The sequence below is a fragment of the Monodelphis domestica genome, chromosome 1, assembly GCF_027887165.1.
Source record: "Monodelphis domestica isolate mMonDom1 chromosome 1, mMonDom1.pri, whole genome shotgun sequence".
Classification (NCBI taxonomy): Eukaryota; Metazoa; Chordata; class Mammalia; order Didelphimorphia; family Didelphidae; genus Monodelphis; species Monodelphis domestica.
Genome location: NC_077227.1, coordinates 718,773,519 through 718,791,091, shown reverse-complemented (window position 1 = coordinate 718,791,091; position 17,573 = coordinate 718,773,519). Strand labels below are relative to the sequence as shown.

General features: G+C 38.8%; 1 protein-coding gene across 2 annotated transcripts; it reads left to right on the top strand.

Annotated features, from left to right (window-relative positions):
* The first annotated feature begins 2,438 nt into the window (after window positions 1-2,438).
* Window positions 2,439-9,664, top strand: IL1B (interleukin 1 beta). 2 transcript variants are annotated; one of them, XM_016428098.1, is made up of 7 exons: window positions 2,439-2,499; window positions 3,994-4,055; window positions 4,835-4,886; window positions 5,669-5,879; window positions 6,489-6,650; window positions 7,879-8,009; window positions 8,735-9,664. In XM_016428098.1, exons 2-7 carry the CDS (start codon window positions 4,009-4,011, stop codon window positions 8,948-8,950), a joined length of 819 nt encoding a protein of 272 aa, XP_016283584.1. In that variant the 5' UTR covers window positions 2,439-2,499; window positions 3,994-4,008; the 3' UTR covers window positions 8,951-9,664. The 2 variants fall into 2 exon arrangements, with proteins under 2 accessions (XP_016283584.1, XP_007477637.1); XM_007477575.3 differs by having other exon boundaries at window positions 2,443-2,499; window positions 5,666-5,879.
* The last annotated feature ends 7,909 nt before the right edge of the window (window positions 9,665-17,573 follow it).

The window sequence follows — 17,573 nt, the reverse complement described above, 5'->3', positions numbered from 1 at the left end:
AAGAAGCCAGGAAATCCAAGAGATGAAAAGGAAGAGCATTTCAGGTATGGAAGATAGTCAATGAATATGCCTAGAGTAGGAAGATGGAGAGTCTTGTTTGAAGAATAAGGAGGGCAGTCCCACTAAATCAGAGTATATGAGGCATATGCCCCAAAGAGATAAAAGGCAGAAGGATTCACACATACAAAAATATGGAGCAGCAAAGATTTGGGAATGAAATAAACACTCATTAATTGAGCAATGGCTGAACACAAAATGAGATATGAAATATCATTGCATTGTATCATAAGCAATGAAAATTATGATAGTTTCAGAGAAACTTGGACATAATTGTATGAACTCATAAAGAATGAAATAGGAGAACTACCTGTCAAATGGACATATTAATGTCAAAGAAAACCACTTTGAAAAAGTTCAAGGCTCTAATCCAAGTAGTGATGAATCATGACTTGAGAAGACTGAGAAAGAAGCATGCCTCTTACCTCTTGACATAAAAGTTATAGACCCAACTGATAATACATGTATAAACCAGTGGAATTACTTGTCAACTTTGGGAGGGGGGGGGGAAAGGGGAGGGAGGCAACATGAATCATATAACCATGGAAAAAAATTAAATGAAATTAAATTTTTTAATAAATGTGTTAATTAATAATAAAATAAATTTAAAATTTATGTCCCAAGATGCAGAATGAGACAAGCAATCTCAAGAGTTACCAATTTGTTTATTCATTTTGCTTGACTATTGATTTGCATAAGGATAGGTGTAAATGTAAACATGGAAGGCCCAGATTTCTCAGTTGATGCCATATAGGAAATGTTTTGTGATTGGTTTAAGAGAATTAATTATACTATGTGGGGTTATGGCTAAGGCAACAAGGCAGCTTGGGAGTTTGATCAGTCTATCAGCAGTGACTCAGGAGCACCTTTAAGAGATAGACCTACGGGGCAGCTGGGTAGCTCAGTGGATTGAGAGCCAGGCCTAGAGATGGGAAGTCCCAGGTTCAAATCTGGCCTCAGACACTTCCCAGCTGTGTGACCCTGGGCAAGTCACTTGACCCCCATTGCCTAGCCCTTACTACTCTTCTGCCTTGGAGCCAATACACAGTATTGACTCCAAGACGGAAGGTAAGGGTTTTTATAAAAAAAAAAAAAGAGAGAGCGAGAGATAGACCTAAGCCTAGAGAAAAAGACAGCCAGGGGAGTGGGGGAGAAAATCCAGACTTATATTATCCCTCCCTCACTGACCAGGTGACAATTTTATGAATTTCAAAGGTCAGAAAATCTGGAGTTCCCATCAGCATTAGTAGCCAAGAAGAGCAGAAATGGTAGCAGAGACCCCAGACAAAATCTATATAGGGAGCCACAGAAAATGGACTATACCCAGCTTCAGGCTCTACAGAGATGCTAGACTTTGGATTAAGCCAATAAAGCACTATGTCTAAGGGGAATGTCATGAGAATATCACAAAAGTAGAAATGGGGCTTCCTGTAACCCAAAGCTATGAATTTATCCTTTGGCACGTGTGTTGCCTAATTTTGAGCCCATTTTCTCCAGAAAATGTGTATGTACAAAAGGAAAAAATGCCACTGGGGGGGGGGGTGTAGATAGTTTGGTAACTACTGCTCTTTGCTGTATCTTCTCAAGAAATGTCCCTTTTGGAAAAACTAATCAACATTAACTGGTTGAATGAAACTGAAGACCTGAATGAATGGAGTGACACTGTAGTAACTCTCTAGGTTACCCCTAGAACCCTAAAAGAATTAAGTAGCTTCTGCTCTCTTGAGACTCCAACATACCAGCAAACTGAGGGAGTGGTGTTATAAGAGAGGAAAAAGGAAGAGAATTAATGGGTAACAATAGATTTTTAAAAACGTTTTTAAAAAAGAAATGAGCATCAATAAGATAATTTTAAAATACACAGATGTAAACGGAAAGAAGTTCAGAAGGGACATAAAGTTGTTTTTTAATTAAATTATTTAATACACATTTTTAAAGTTTATATTTCCTCATATAAACATATTTCTTGTTCTGTATTTATTGAAATGTTTATTTTTGTTGATAAAAATGTTTACAATAAAAAAGGAATTTTTGAAATTTCTTCATACTTGCCTTGTTCCCTGAAAACCTAGAAATTTAAAACTATATTCTGCAAATTGTCCACTCCTTTCTGCATATTGTAATCAAGAGCAAGATTGTCATTAAAAACATTGAAATATTTGTTTTAGCTACCTTTAAGAAGGATTGCATCATTGCCAAATCTCAATTCCCATTCCTTTCCCTGAAAGTCGTGGGTATCATTTCAGGTTGCCCCCTAAAGTTTCCACTATTTTCTTTTTATTGCTACAAAATTATGCAACTGTTTGACCAAAGGGGAAATTTCATAGTACCTTACTTCTGCTTTTGACAGTAAATAAAAAGCCCTAGATGACAGCAGATAAATCATTTCTCTACTTGACAGTTGAAATTGACTGAAGGACTCTAGCCCTCCTGCCAGCTAAGGTATGATTTCTCTGAATTCTTCCTAATGATTACTGCCTGAGAATCCTCTCTGTCTGTACTCTTTGGGGTGAGGGGTTGTCCAGGAATTGAGGTAAGAGGCTCTATAGTTAAATGGGTTTTTTAATGTGTAGAAGGTAACTTTCTATTCAATAACTTGAAGCTTTGCTGATTTTTTTTGTTTTTGTTTCATTCTTGCTTTGTTTTTGTTTTTGGAACCAATGCTCTTTTGGCCTCATTTGATGACTTGAGTGTGCACAGGGGCAATGCTCCTGAATGAGGTATCATAGAGTCATCGATAGGGACCTCAAAAACCATCTTGTCCAATCTCCTTATTTTACAAATGAGAAGATCGAGGGCTAGGGGGCATAAGTAAGCTGACTGGGGTTACACAGGTAGTGAACATCAATGATTTGAATCTAGACTCTCTAATTATAGAGTCTATGTTCATTCTACCACTTATGTCTTTAAGATGATGACAAGATCCACTATGGAGAAGAACCTATCTCTTGGCTGTCCCAATTGGACCAAAAGGGGCTACCTGATTGACTGTGAAGTCCTCAATCTAATATAATTTGCCAGAAAGAGGACAGGAGGCATTGTATGACAGATGTTTCATTTTCTGATGCCACCATCATTAAGAATGAAATAGGATGATGTATTTAGTGGAAGGAACCAGAAGTGTTTAGCCTGGAGAAGTGAATTTAGGGGTAGGACATGATAGCAAACTTCAGCAATTGAAGGGCTGTCATATGAATAAGAGATTCAACTAGATTTTTTTGGCTCCAGGAGACAGAACCAGGAGCAATGGATGGAGGTAAAAAATGAGATAAATTTGGGTTTGATGACAGGAAAGAGTGTTCTCATCATTGGAGCTGTCCATAAAAGGAATGAGCTCATCATAGTGGATCTCTCTCATCTGGAAGCAAACACTGGATGATCAGGTTTGGGGCATAGTGTGATAGAGGTTTCCTTCTTGGTTATGGATTGGAATAGACCAGGGATTCTTCATTTTTCTGTGTCACAGGCACCTTTGGAAATAATCTGATGAAGTCTATGGACCCCTTCTTAGATAAGGTTTCTAAATGCATAAAATAAAATACATAGGATTACAAAGGAAATCAAAAGTCAGTAAAAATAAAGATATATTATTTTCCCATCCAAGTTCACAAAGCCCACTCCTCTCTGTTCCAAAAGACCAATCCATGAATCTCTTAGGGAACCATGGTTCCCTAAGTTCTCCTAGTTTTAGAGTAGATGGCCACTAAGGTCCCTTCCAATACTAAAATTATTTGATTCAACTTATTATTCAACAGATGTGCAAGCCAAGATCCTAGGGAAGAGCCAATAGACTTTAAAGATGAATAACATGGTCTCTACCCTCAAGGAGCCTCTAGTCTTTTAGGGAAGAACAACTTCATGGGGAGTGATATTTGCTCAGCCCCACTCACCTTGCTAACAACCTGTGATTTGTGATTCTTTATTTTCTTTGTCCAGGAATATAAAGTTACAATGGCAACAGTACCTGAAATGGCCTGTGATGTGATGGATTTTTACAGGTAAGTAGAAAGACAAGAAAGTTAAATGACAAGTGGTGGTCATCTAAAAGAGTCCTCCTATGTCAGGAAAGCAGACTAGGACTAAGGATTTAGAGAGATGCTTAGATCCTTTAAAAATTAGGAAAAAAAAGATTGTAGATCTTCCCATTGCAAGAGGCAATCAACATTGTTTTCTCATGAGGTGATCTCTATGGTCCTTTCCAGTTCTAAAATTCTAACCCAATGATGCTCTACTTAGTTCCATCTACTTCTACAATTATAGTCATGGGCACTGTTCATTAAGCATCAGTCCATCTACTACAGAGCTCAGGGGAAAAGATTGGGGGGAGGGGGCTAGGAAGGTGGATTAAGTTGGGAAGAAAACAAAAGGAAGAAATGGAGAGCTGGACATTGAACTGGAGATGGATTCCCTTGCAATGACTGGCTTAAGTCATTCTACTGGATATTCCTTAATATCTTTGGGTCTGATCCAGGACTTAATCGCTAGAATTCATCCTCCCTGAAATATGCTTCTCAGCCCTTCCTTAACATGTGCAAAGTCAGTAATAAGAGGCCTTCCCACAGTCTGGCTGGGGTCCAGTCTCCACTCACCACTGCTTCTTTAAATCTCAAATTAGCTCACAGATTGTTCATCCATTAGAGCCTTCTAGTGGAATTTTTCAGAAAGGCTCTAAGGACTTGATTGTAAATTCTCTAGTAATAGTAGAGACTTTTGCACAAGAAGAAAGATCCCCTACTTAGGAAAAGTAACCCAAAAGCTTCTTTGGTTTTGTTTACAGAGACAATGATGACAGTCAATTTTATGAGGCTGATGGTCCCAACCAAAAGAAGGTAAGATTCTTGGATAGCTTCTTTTGTGGTCCAAGTTCTAGGACTGTAGGGATATAAGGAGAGGAAGGATTTTGATGTGGTGAAAGTCTAGGCTTCACTACTTGAAGTTCACAAGGGAAAGCCTTTGCGCTGTCTTATTTTTTATCTCATGATTATTAGCTTGGGTTCCAATTCACTTCTGGTACCATGAGCCAGTTGCTTACCCTCTCTCAGTCTTCTCATCTACAAAATGGTGGGGATGGGGGAGGTTAGATGGCCTCTGAAGTCCAGTCCAATTCTAGATCTAGTATCATATGTAATAAGTGGGACTCATGAAAATTAAGAAGTGGAGCGTACAAATCATGGACTCGCCTTTGAATTGTTCCTATCTTTCCAGAAAGTATGTTTATCATTATGGGGCAGTATACTAGGTCCAAGTGGATCTTGTATAACCAGATATATACTAAACACTAGTGATGACATTGGAAATAGAAACCTGGCAATGGAAAAAGGATTGACAATAACAAAGGATTAGTAGATTTGGACTCTATTTCTGGCTGTACCGAGCTATGAGACCCTGAACAAAACAAGTTGTCTCTTTGAGGCTCGCTTTCTTCATCTGTAAAGAGAGGACTTGGTCTAGGTGACATAAATTCTTTTATAGTCCACTATTCTAAGAGATGAGTGGAATTCCTCTCCAACATGAATTAAATCCTTGAGAGGGTGATCACTAAGAGGGGGGGGGGGGGGAACAAACAAGCGCTTAACTATCCTAAAACACCAACTCCACTATTTCCCAGCAGGGTCACCTCCAGTATCCTGATCTCTGCTCCAAAAAATGTCTTCTGGAGGAGGATGGCATCCAGCTGAAATTCACAGCCCAGTCCCAACGGTTCTATCGATCTGTTGTGGTAGTTGTTGCAATTGAGAAGATGAGGCATCTGGTTGAACTCAGCTCTGGCCTCTTTCAGGATAATGACCTTATGAATATTTTCACAAGCATCTTTCAAGAAGGTAAAAAAGCTGAGAAGTCTTTCCTATTCCCAATCTCTTTCCAACACTAATGTACATATTTCTCTTTTTTCTGTTTTACCACACTTAAAAAGTGTTTAAAGGTTTAGAAAGTATTTCAGAAACATAATAATGGTAATATAATGACTGGTGTTTCTAGAATGTTTTAAGGTATGCAAAGCACTTTGCGAGCATCTTCAGAGCAACTCTGGGAAGTTAGGTGCTATTATTATCCTCCTTTTCTAGATGAAGAAATGGAGACATACTGAGCTTAAGTGATTTACCCATCGTTACACAGATAATAAATGTTAGAGGTAGGAGTTGATTGCTGGTTTCTCCTGATGCCAGATTCAATACTTCCCAATTTACCAATCTCAAACTCTCCTAAAAGGGCATTTCCTAAAGACTTTGGACAAGAAAGGGAGCCCCCAAAAAGGACTGAGCCAATAGCAGGGTCTCCATATGAAATGGTCCTTCACAACAATCCTGGAAAGTAAGCCTAGGCAGTATTTCATGACCTTGAAGGACAATATAAGCCATCTAGCTACCCTCTTAGCAGATTGTCCCCTCTGATTCAGTGCTTTTGAACAGTATACATGCTTTACTTTTCAGAGCCCATCACCATCAAGAACTGTGACATTTATGAAGCTGACTTTAGATTTGCATCCTCTGGGGATTACACCATTCAGGACTTAGATCAAAAATGTTTGGCTTTGACCAACGCCAGTGAACTGAAAGCTCTCCATCTTAGTGGGCCAAACATAAGCCAACAAGGTAACTTCTGACATCTTGTCTTTCCTTCTTGTTGCCCATAACTCTTGGCCTCCACGGGCAGGTAACTTTAACTAATAATGTTCATAGTCTCTCCCCAAGTAGTGTCTATTTCACTATCATACAGTGGTACGAGACACTGAGATTTTATGAACTCAGATTGGTTCAAAGGATAGTCAATTTGGGACATTAGTGGCTACGTTTTCCTTGATTTGGTTCAATTTGAGTAGTCAGAGCATTAGTTGTTAGAGAAACAAATCACATCTGCTCATCACTACGTTTCTCTCAGATCATTTAATGTCCAGAAATCAAATTTCTGTCCTAAAGATCTCAATTTCCAAAGAAAACTAAGTCTTAAAAGTAAACGCAGGAAAAGCTAATGAAGGTTTCAAATGTGGACTTCACATTCCTAACTCTCTTTATTATGAGCAATCTCTAAAATTCATAATAGTATTTTGTCAAATGGTATCAAATTGAAGAAAAAGAAAAAGTGGAATATGACTGTCAGCAATCTCATCTAGAAAACATATTCCAATGGACTGAATTTGTATTTTTAAAAGTTATTCCTCATGATGGAAGTTAATAAGACTAGCCGTGTCTACTGTTCCCTACTCCTCAGCTAGTAAAAACCAAGGACAGAAGCAGGTGTGTTGGCAGAGGGAGACTTTGAGGAGTGAATGGCCTGCTCTTCTAAGCTTCCACCTACCTTGGAAGATAGTAATTTAGGCAAAGAAGCTACCTACTTTCTACTCTTATTTGGAAAGAGGAAAGCATAGTGTCCTTCTCACTATAGTGAAAATGGTCTTGGAGTTTGGATTGGGACATCTTTGACTTAGAAGGCTCAGAACTGCAAACTCAGTATCATGACACATCTTCAATTTAACCCCAACCCCATTTCTCAATTTCATCCTCACATATCTATACTGGTTTATAGCCTCACTCCCAGAAATATGGTAACTCTGGGCTGATCACCTTGCCCAACAACTTCCTCCAAAAAGATATTCTTAATCTGGGATCCCTGGACTTAAAAAAAATAAGTTAATAACTATATTTCACTAAAATTGATTTCCTTTGTTATCTTACATATTTTATTTTATACATTTTAGAACATTATTCTGAGAAGGGATCCTAAGACCTCATCAGACAGCCTAAGAGGTCCAGGATACAAACAGGTCAAAATACCTGCTCTGGGATTTTCATTCACCACACTGTTCCTTTGTTTCTTTTTCAGTAATTTTCAGCATGAAGTGCTACCTTGGTGAGGTAGGCTCCCAGAAAACACATGTTGTCTTATGTATCAAGAAAAATAATCTCTATCTGTCTTGTGTGAAGCGTGATGGGAAGCCCATCCTGCAGCTAGAGGTGAGCATCCTAGGAATAAAGATCACTTTCACTTTTCTAAAAAGAAATCCCTTGTTTCTCACAGTCAGGTGATTTTAGATGGTCAATCTTTTTCTCCCAGCAAATTAATGGAGTACCTGAATTTTAGTCATTAGCATAAACTTTTCTAGCTCCAGTTCCAAATGAAAACACTGATTCATTCGTGCATTTTCCAACCACTGATTTGACCTTTATTTAAATAAACATTTATTAAGTACCTCCTTTGTCAAAAATGTAAAGCATCATGTCCCTAGACATCTGTGACTTAGCCCCAAAGAAGAAGGGGATCCTCCCTCTAATCACTTAAAAATGTAAACCAATAAATGGACGCCAGGAATTATGAATTCTAGCTTTGCCTTTTTATCCTTATCTGATGGGGCCATCAATTTCTTCTCCAGTCAGCCTAAGGACCTTTTCAATCATCTCCTATTCAAGCACCAGAAATGAAATCATTGTTTGGAAGCTAGAAGGAACTTTAGAGGCCTTCTAGACAAATGCCTTCATTTTACAGAGAAGGGATCTGAGAATCAGTGAAAATAAGTAGCCTGTCTAATGTTACATAGGTAATAGGTGTCAAAGGAAGGATTTTAATTCAGCTGTATCTGGCTCTAGCTTCAGCACTCCGGCCCTTTTGCTCTTTGAAAATGCCTCTTTGAAGTTTCCTTGTTCCTTTTCTCATGGGGTAAATTTGTTTGAATCATTTGCAGCAAGTCGACAGTTTCCCAAAAGAAGATATTGACAAGCGATTCGTCTTCAATAAGACAGAAATCAATAATAAGGTGGAATTTGAGTCAGAGGAGTACCCCAACTGGTACATCAGCACTTCCCAACTGGATGCACAGGAGGTCTTCCTGGGGAACATGAGAGGCGGCCAGGAGATAACCAACTTCTTTTTGGATGATCTCTCTGAAATGGATTCTTAAGTCAGTGTGTATTGTGTCCTTCAGGACTAGGGAAAGGTGGGGCGAAAAGGAATTGGGGAGTTCATATGTTATACATATGACTTATAGTGAACTTAGACCTTAATCTATTCTTTAGAAATTTGAATTTCAATGTATGTAAAATGCTGACTTTGCTCAGGGAGAGCCCCCACGACCCATTTCCATGTCGGACTGAGTAGAATCTGGTGAAACCGTGCTGATAATTTGCCAGTCAGGCAGGGAGCATTAAGAAGGGAATTTGGAGAAAGAAAAGACGAGCATGGAGTAGGATAGGAGGACAAAAGAGGCAGAACTTTTCTCTGATCAGTCAAGTTTAATAAGGATGCAAAGTAGGAAGCACTGTGGAATCACTAACTCAAGGGTGTCCTGCATTGCTGATTCTAGATAAGTCAGGCTATGTTTGAGCCCTGTCAATCTAGTAACTACTTGTTTGTCTGTTTGTTTATTTATTTATTTATTATTCTGTCTGTTTGTGGATGCCCCTGTCTATTTAATTCTCTAATGGAAAGGCCAAGTGATGAGCCGGTGTCAGTAAGAGAGGAAAGCTTTTGATGTCTGTAAAACTGAATTAATTTATATTATTATAGCCTACTCAGAAGACCTAGAAATATAAGCATGTGTTCCCAAAGGGTGAATATTTATGAAAAGGGAAGCATGGCTTGATAATTTCCACAATAAACTTTGATTAAATATGGATTTGTCTGCCTACTCATTGTCTTCATCTGGGCTTCTAAGGGGTGGAGAAAAGGGAGAGGGTATTGTATATTTCCTGCTCTAAGGCGAGGGAGAAGTGGGAAGGGGGTACTATGATGAGTATGGATTCTAAGATCAGCTCTCATTCTGGTAAAGTGACTAAGCTAGACCCACAGACAAGAGGAGATTTGCAAAAGAGCTCTACTTTCCTTGGGGTACAAGCTTCCATTCTGGTCCCCACCCCTACCCTTGCACCAAATCTGAGATGATGTCCCAAGAAGAAAAGGGAGAGGTGACAGGGGATGGACACCAGGTGCTGTAAGGCACAGTTTTAGAAGGAAGTGATATCAGCATCTCTAGCATTTTCTCCCTTAGAAGCAGGATTCTCTAAAATTTTCTATAGGATAAAGAAGTGTTACTTTTCCCCTCATCCACATCAAAAAGGAATATTGGAGGCAGCTAGAGAGAGCAGGCCTGGAGATGGGGAATACTGGGTTCCAATCCAGCCTCCAGATGCTTCCTAGCTGTGTGACCCTGAACAAGTCACTTAACTCCAATTGTCTAGCCCTTATTGCACTTCTGTTTTGGAACTTATATTTAGTATTGATTCTTGTATTAGTGTCTCTAATTCCTGGGTAAATGGGCCAATTCTTGGAACATAACCAAATATTCCCTGCCTGGTTCTAATCCAAGTTATCACATTGAAAAGATAGCCCTGATAACTTGGAAGTTTGCACTGTGCAATGACAAAGAGTTATCTAATTGGCTGTTGATGCCAGGAGAACTAATGACTCAGAGATTGCTGAATCACGGTTCTGGAATACAAGAGGGATCCTCCTACTCCTGTGTTACTCCTTTTCCGTTGCAGCTGCCATGAAGCAAGAGTCCTTTTTACTGCTGTCAAGTTCCTAATGAGGACAAGGGCAGCTGTCCTATCTGCCAAATGGCCATGGAAGCCACTTCTGTCTCTTTGTGACGTGTTTCTTCCTCTTAGGCGAATGCCCATTCTGAGGTAGAATGTCCAATGACCTGGTAAGTACTGATCCAGAGGAGTCCAGTCCTCAGTCAGAATTGAATAAAAGCTAGAAGTGTCCCAGGGGGACAAGGATGGTTGACAACTATAGACTCCTGCATCAGAGATGCAGATACACTGAAGACAAAAATACAAATAATAGTCACCTGAGGAAAGGTAACTTCCAGGTTATTTTATTTAACTTCCACTCGGGGTGGAAATCAGTGACTACCCCTCTAGAAAGGCATGGCCCCTCACAGTCCAGCAAAGAGCAATACATAAAAGAAATATCATGAGGATTCTACAAAGGGAAAAAAAAGAACTTCCAAAAGAGGAGCCATAAGTAGTCCCTTTGCCACCTCTGTTCTCGACATGTGCAATTTACTACTACCATCATATGCCCACTCTGCCTATGGAATTGTATGTTTTGTGGGAGAATGAACCATAGGGTTTAAAGGGAATATTTTGTACCAACTATGATTACTATGTATCATCTTAGAAATATCTTTTCTTTTTTTAAAATTTATTTATTTAATTAACTTAGAATATTTTCCCTTGGTTACATAATTCACATTCTTTCTCTCCCCTCCTTCCACTCCCCTCCCACAGCCAACAAGCAGTTCCATTGGGTTTTACGTGTGTCATTGATCAAGACCTATTTCTATATTATTGATATTTGCACTAGAGTGATCATTTAGAGTCTATATCCCCAGTCATATCCCCATCGAACCATGTGATCAAGCAAATGTGAAAATATCTTTTCTAAACACTAATTAAATCTTGATAACTGATCACTAGTGGGGGCTCAGAAACAACTGTCCTAGAAGCAGAGCCCCCCAAGGTTACCCCAGCAGCCACTTTTCTCAGGACTCAACTTGTAAATATAAAAAGTGTAAATTATTAGAGGGAATTCAAAGATAGTGCTACACCTGCAATATCTATGATGCAATGATTCCTGTATCTAAATAGGACAGGCAGAGCTGCAGAAAAACTGTAGCCTCCATGAATCTCGGGTATCTCCTTGGGTCTTAGAGCAATTATGGCAATCCCATATCCATGTTACTGGGAAGCAGGGACCCCATTATCTTTTTTGTTGTTGTTGTTTAAATCCCACCCCCATCCCTACTGCTGGACAGCACAACCAGCCTGACAGCAAGCTTTCTAAATTCGTGTATTCTTATTGGCAACATGTTTCAATGTTAATACAATTCTCTAAAAGTTGAAAAAAACAACTTTTGATGAAATAGAGGACTTCTAAGCACTACTGATTAAAAAAACTGAAGTTCAATTGAAATTTGAAATATAAACATAGGAGTAAAAATATATAAAATAGTAATTATAAGCAAAAAATTAGAAAACATTTTGCAAGGATGAAGTGTTTGCATTCTAATGGAATGAGTAATGATATTCCCTAGAATGGTAGAATATGGAATGGAGAGATTAGAAAATGGCAGAATGGAGAATGGTCGTCTTTCATTTTACCTTTATCATTCCTCAGATAAGGAAGCTAAGGCCCAAATGGGTTAAGTGACTTGCTTTCTAAAAAATGCTTTAAAAATGGTAGACTGATTTTTAAAAAAACAAAACATTGTTATCATTTTCCAAGGTCTGTCACCCATGCCTGGAACACTCTTTGTCCAAAGCTCTACCTCCTGACGTTCCTGGCATCCTTAAAGTCCCCCTTTCTCCAGGGAGGCTTTATCCATCCCCCTTGATATTAGCGCTTTCCCTCGACTGGATAATTCCAATTTGTCTGTATCTTGTTTGTAGGGTCTGCATTCTGTCACCAACTGTGTAAAGTTTCCCCAGATGGCAAGTTTTATGAGGTTTCTATCTCTGAGGAGATAAACATACCTTTATTCTTATTTGGGAATATTCCTAACTGAACTCTTTTCTTCCTTCTTCTGGGGCAAGATCCACCTTCTGCTACTCTTATCAAAGGCCCTTCCTGCTATTGATTTTTTGTTGTTCTCTTTCAATTCCCTTCTTCTTAAGACTGTAAAAATTATTCTCTCTTTCCTGTTTATCTATGGACTTAGAGAGGGGAGAGGGATGTATTGGTTATCGCCCTCTCTCTTTTATGAGTGACTTCTTACTTTTTTTCCTCCCTCATTTCCTTGTGAGTAGTTACTTATTTGTTTGAACAGTTTGAACTTTGGTTTCAAAGGGAATGAGTCTACTCTATCTTCTGTTTGACAGCTGATGGAACAAGTTTGGGGAGGTTGGAACCTTCAGAGGTTCCACAATTTTGTTTTGTTTTGTTTTAAACCCTTACCTTCTGTCTTAGAATTGGTACTAAGTATTGGTTCCAAGGCAGAAGAGTAGTAAAGGTAGCCAAATGAGGTTAAATGACTTGTTTAGGGTCATTTAGCTAGGAAATGTCAAGTCATATTTGAACTTATAACCTCCATATTTAGGTCTTTCTATCTACAGAGCCACCTAGCTGCCTCTGTTCAATAGTTCTTGAAGAAGAATGGAGGAGGGAACAGAACAATCAATTAATTAAACATCTACTACATGTCAGGCACTGTATTAAGTGCTCTATTAATACTATCCCATTTGATCCTTATAATAACCCTGAGAGGGAGGGGATATTATTACTATCCCCATTTTGCAGCTGAGGAAACTGAGGCAGATAGCAAGTAAGTTATTTTCCTAGGGTCACTCAGTCAGTAAGTTCCTGAGGCTGCATTTGAATGTGGGTCTTCCTGACTTCAGGTCCAGTGCTTTACCCACTGCACCTAGGTATAAATAAGAAAGAAGGTAAGGATAGAATTAGAATTATAGAATTTTGAGCAGAAAGGGGCTTTAGGGACAATTTTTTTTGTTTTATTTCATAGATCAGGAAACCAAGGTCCAGAGAAGTTATTCTGAGCTGGGCTGGGTTGAGAACCCAGATCTTCCATCTTCCTTTCTAGTGTGGTTTTTCATTATACTCTGGGGAATGCCCTTGATACTGTCCTTTCTAATGCTTTTCTCCTCCCATCCACAAGCTCTCTTGACCTTCTTTTTCATCTTAAAGTCATTCTACATGGATCATGCATTCTGGAGTTCTTCCTCAGTCTCTAGGACTAGCCCAAATTGAATCTGCAAAGTATTTTTAGCTCTAGAGGCCAAATATCCCATTTGGGTTGGTCCTAGATGAAGTATAAAGAGAGGCCTCCAAGGCTATCCTTGTTCCAGAACCCCAGAGGGTAGTGAAGATGGGCTGGTAGCCAGAGTCTAGAGATTTCAAGAAGTCATTGGGGAATTTGAATAATAAATGACCCAGAACAGGGAGAAAGGGAGGAAAGGAAAGGAAAAGGGGAGGGAGGGAGGGAGGGAGAGAGAGAGAGAGTCAGATTATTGAAGAAAGGAGGAAAGAAATGGTAACAAGGCATTGTATTGCCTTTGTGGGGTTAGAAGCAGATTAATTTCTGAGGAGCAAGAAATTTTTTTTCTAACTACTCTGTGAGTTCTAAGGATGTGGGATATTTGCAAAACAAAATTTATGAATAGCATCAGTGAGTGTTTTTGAGTTATAAGCAGATGTAGAGGTGTTACCCATATGGACTAATTGGTCTCCTAAAATAGGGAATGAGTGCTATTTACCTGCTGAGAATAGTAGACCTGTAAAAGACTGCTCAGGGCTGCAAAGCAATCACTTCAAAACTGTCTCTTTCCCCAACTCCATCCATAGCCCAAGAGTCTTATTTGTGTAGGAGCAGTGTTGTAAGTTTTAAAGTTTACATAGGTCTTTTGGGGGAGGGTTGCACACTGTGGGGTCTGCTAGTTTTTTTGAGGGTAGTTAGTGGTGGCTGAAATTAGACAGAAGTGGTAAAATGCTGGCCCTTGAGTTAGAAAGAACTGAATTTGAATCCCACCTTTGATGGTTACTATTTTTTAATTTAAATTTTCATTCTTTATTCTCTCCATCCCTCCACACCCTCCTCTATTCATTGAGAAGGCAAGAATTTTATATATTACATATATACAGTCATATATGTATACATATGCAGGGAAGATATATTTCCATATTAATCATGTTCTGAAAAAAAAGAAAGAAAAAGTACTTCATTCTTCATTCTGAATCTATCAGTTCTCTATCTGGATGTGGATAGCATTTTATATGAGTCCTTTGAAGCTTTGGAGGATCATTATATTAATCAGATCTACTAAGTCCCAACAGTTGATTTTCCTTATAATATTTCCATTACTATGTAGATTGTTCTGGTTCTGCTTACTTCACTCTGTATCAGTTGATGTAGATCTTCCCATGTCTTGCTCATCATTTCCTAGAGCATGATAATATTCCATTACCCAATTGATCAGCATCTCCTTAGTTTCAAATCTTTGCCCCCACAAAAGAGCTACTATCAATATTTTTATACATACAAGTCTATTCCCTTTTTCTTTGAACTCTTTTGGATAGAGACCTAGAAATTATATTGCTGGGTCAAAGGGTATGCACAGTTTTAGAGCCCTTTGGGAATAATTCCAAATTGTTCTCCACAATGGTTGGATCAGTTCCAACAGTTCACCAATTGTTCTACAGCTCCACCCACCGTGTATTAGTGTACCTGTTTTCCCACAAATCCTCCAGCATTGGTGATTTCCCTTTTCCGTTATCTTAGCTAACTCTTATAGTTACTAATTCTATGTGTAACCATGGATAGTTCTCTTCATTTCTCTTGTCCTCTAGGTCTCTAGTTGCATCAGGATTCCCAGAATGTATAATGTTCTCTGGGATGACAAACTATTGATATTGGAGAAGAGTCAAAGTAATTTGAGTGATTCCTCAGTAGGCTACACCTGTTCCACCTCTCACAGTGACTCTTGGCTTTGAACTCAATACACCTGTTGCTTCTATTCAATTTTAGTTTTTGTCTTTCTTTCTAACCCCAGTACTTAGCACAATGCTTGGCACACAATAGGTGCTTAATAAATTTTTGTTGTTCATTCGTGTTTAACTCTCCATGACCACATTTGAGTTTTCTTGGCAGACATGAGTGGTTTGACATTTTTTTTAAAAATGGATGGATTTTATTTTATTGACTGAAAGTGAGTGAGTGAGTTTTAAAAACCAAGACAACTATTAATGGACTTTCATAAACACCCACTTTGCTTTTCTTTCAGACTCTTAGTTGAGGACCAAAGGCATGAACGAAAGCTGAGTTGGAGCTGGGAGGAAGCCAAGCTGTACCACCATACCTCTGTATGGGTAGGTATCACTCCCATTTTGTAGGGTTGCCTTGCCTCATAATTTTCAAGAGGACCATATGCAAGGATAGAGACTGGGAGAAGTGTCTGTGTGTGTGTGTGTGTGTGTGTGTGTGTGTGTGTGTGTGTGTGTGTGTGTAAACATGCTGCTGACCCTCCCCAGCATTATTATTATTATTATTTTAAGCCCTTACCTTCCATCTTAGAATCAATACTGTGTATTGGTTCCTAGGCAGAAGAACAGTAAGGGCTAGGCAATGGGGGTTAATGTGCCTCGAGCCACACAGCTGGGAAGTGTCTGAGGCCAGATTTGAACCCAGGACCTCCCATATCGAGGCATGGCTCCCCATCCACTGAGCTACCCACCTGCCCCACCTCTCCAGCATAATTGAGCTAGATGTCCATTTACTTCTTCCTCATTACCTTGAGCCTACATCTGTTTATTCCCATGATGATTTTGTTCGTTCTGTTACTTGTTGTACTTGCTGAATTCAGACTCACATGGAATTTCATAGTTCATTTGCAAGATTCCTTAGTAGAATCAAATTATTTTAAAGGTAAAAGAGACCTTAGAATTCATTTAGTCTAACCTAATGTTTGAACCTAACAAGTCCTCACCACTCCATTCCCTAAAGTGGTCATGTAACCCTTGCTTGATCTCTTCTAGATATGGAGAACTTATTACTTGTGAGTCAGTCCCTTTCATTTTCAGACAAGTCTAGAATCTTCAAATATAAATCTCAAAGGAAACTCTTTGCATCTGGCTCCTTTCCCATATCCAAATCATGTAATTTTGAGAGCATGGCTTTTTTGGTTTTGCCAAAGATTTGCAAGTCTAGTACAGAGAAATGATGGGGCAATCCACAGGGAGAGAATAGTCATTGTAGCTATTTGGTTCATACGTGGTCAGAATGGCCTCTGCTCTTGAGCACTGACTTTGGTACTGTTATAATGTATATGATGTGTGTATAATGCATATTTTGTTTGTAGTGAATTTGACTTATTATCTTTAGGTTTTGTTTTTATAGTGTATAATTAGAATTTTGTTATCTCTGTAACTGTAAATAGTTGAAATTTTATGTAATGTATAACTTGCACTTTGCAACCTTTCTTCCTTCCTTCCTTCCTTCCTTCCTTCCTTCCTTCCTTCCTTCCTTCCTTCCCTCCCTCTTTTCTTTCTTTCTTTCTTTCTTTCTTTCTTTCTTTCTTTCTTTCTTTCTTTCTTTCTTTCTTTCTTTCTTTCTTTCTTTCTTTCTCTTTTTACTTTTCCCTGTTTCAGTTATAGAGTAGAAAACAGTTTAGTTTGAAAGATCCATTTAGGGAGAATATTTCTTCCTAAGGGAGAATTCCCCAATGGAGAATGTTATAAGAAATTTATTTAATGTTCATTCTGTCTCCTTAGAAGCAGAATTTATAGGTTAGAAGAAGTTTGATTAAGTCAATGCTGTCTTCTTTAATAAGATAGAGGAGACAGATGTTGCTTGGTCACTTTAAGAGTCCTAGGATAAAAGAGAATTCTGTGAGTTCTGGAGCCTGTCTCTCTGGCTTCTTGGGAGCAGGTTGCTGGATCATTTTCTCTAAGAAGATCTGTTAGTTATTTGAGAGAGTTACCTTTGAGAAGTTTGATTAACACCTGAGAAGCTGATGAAGAGTTTGTTTGACTGAGAACTTTTCTCCTGAAAGGGGAAGGAGCTATCTGAG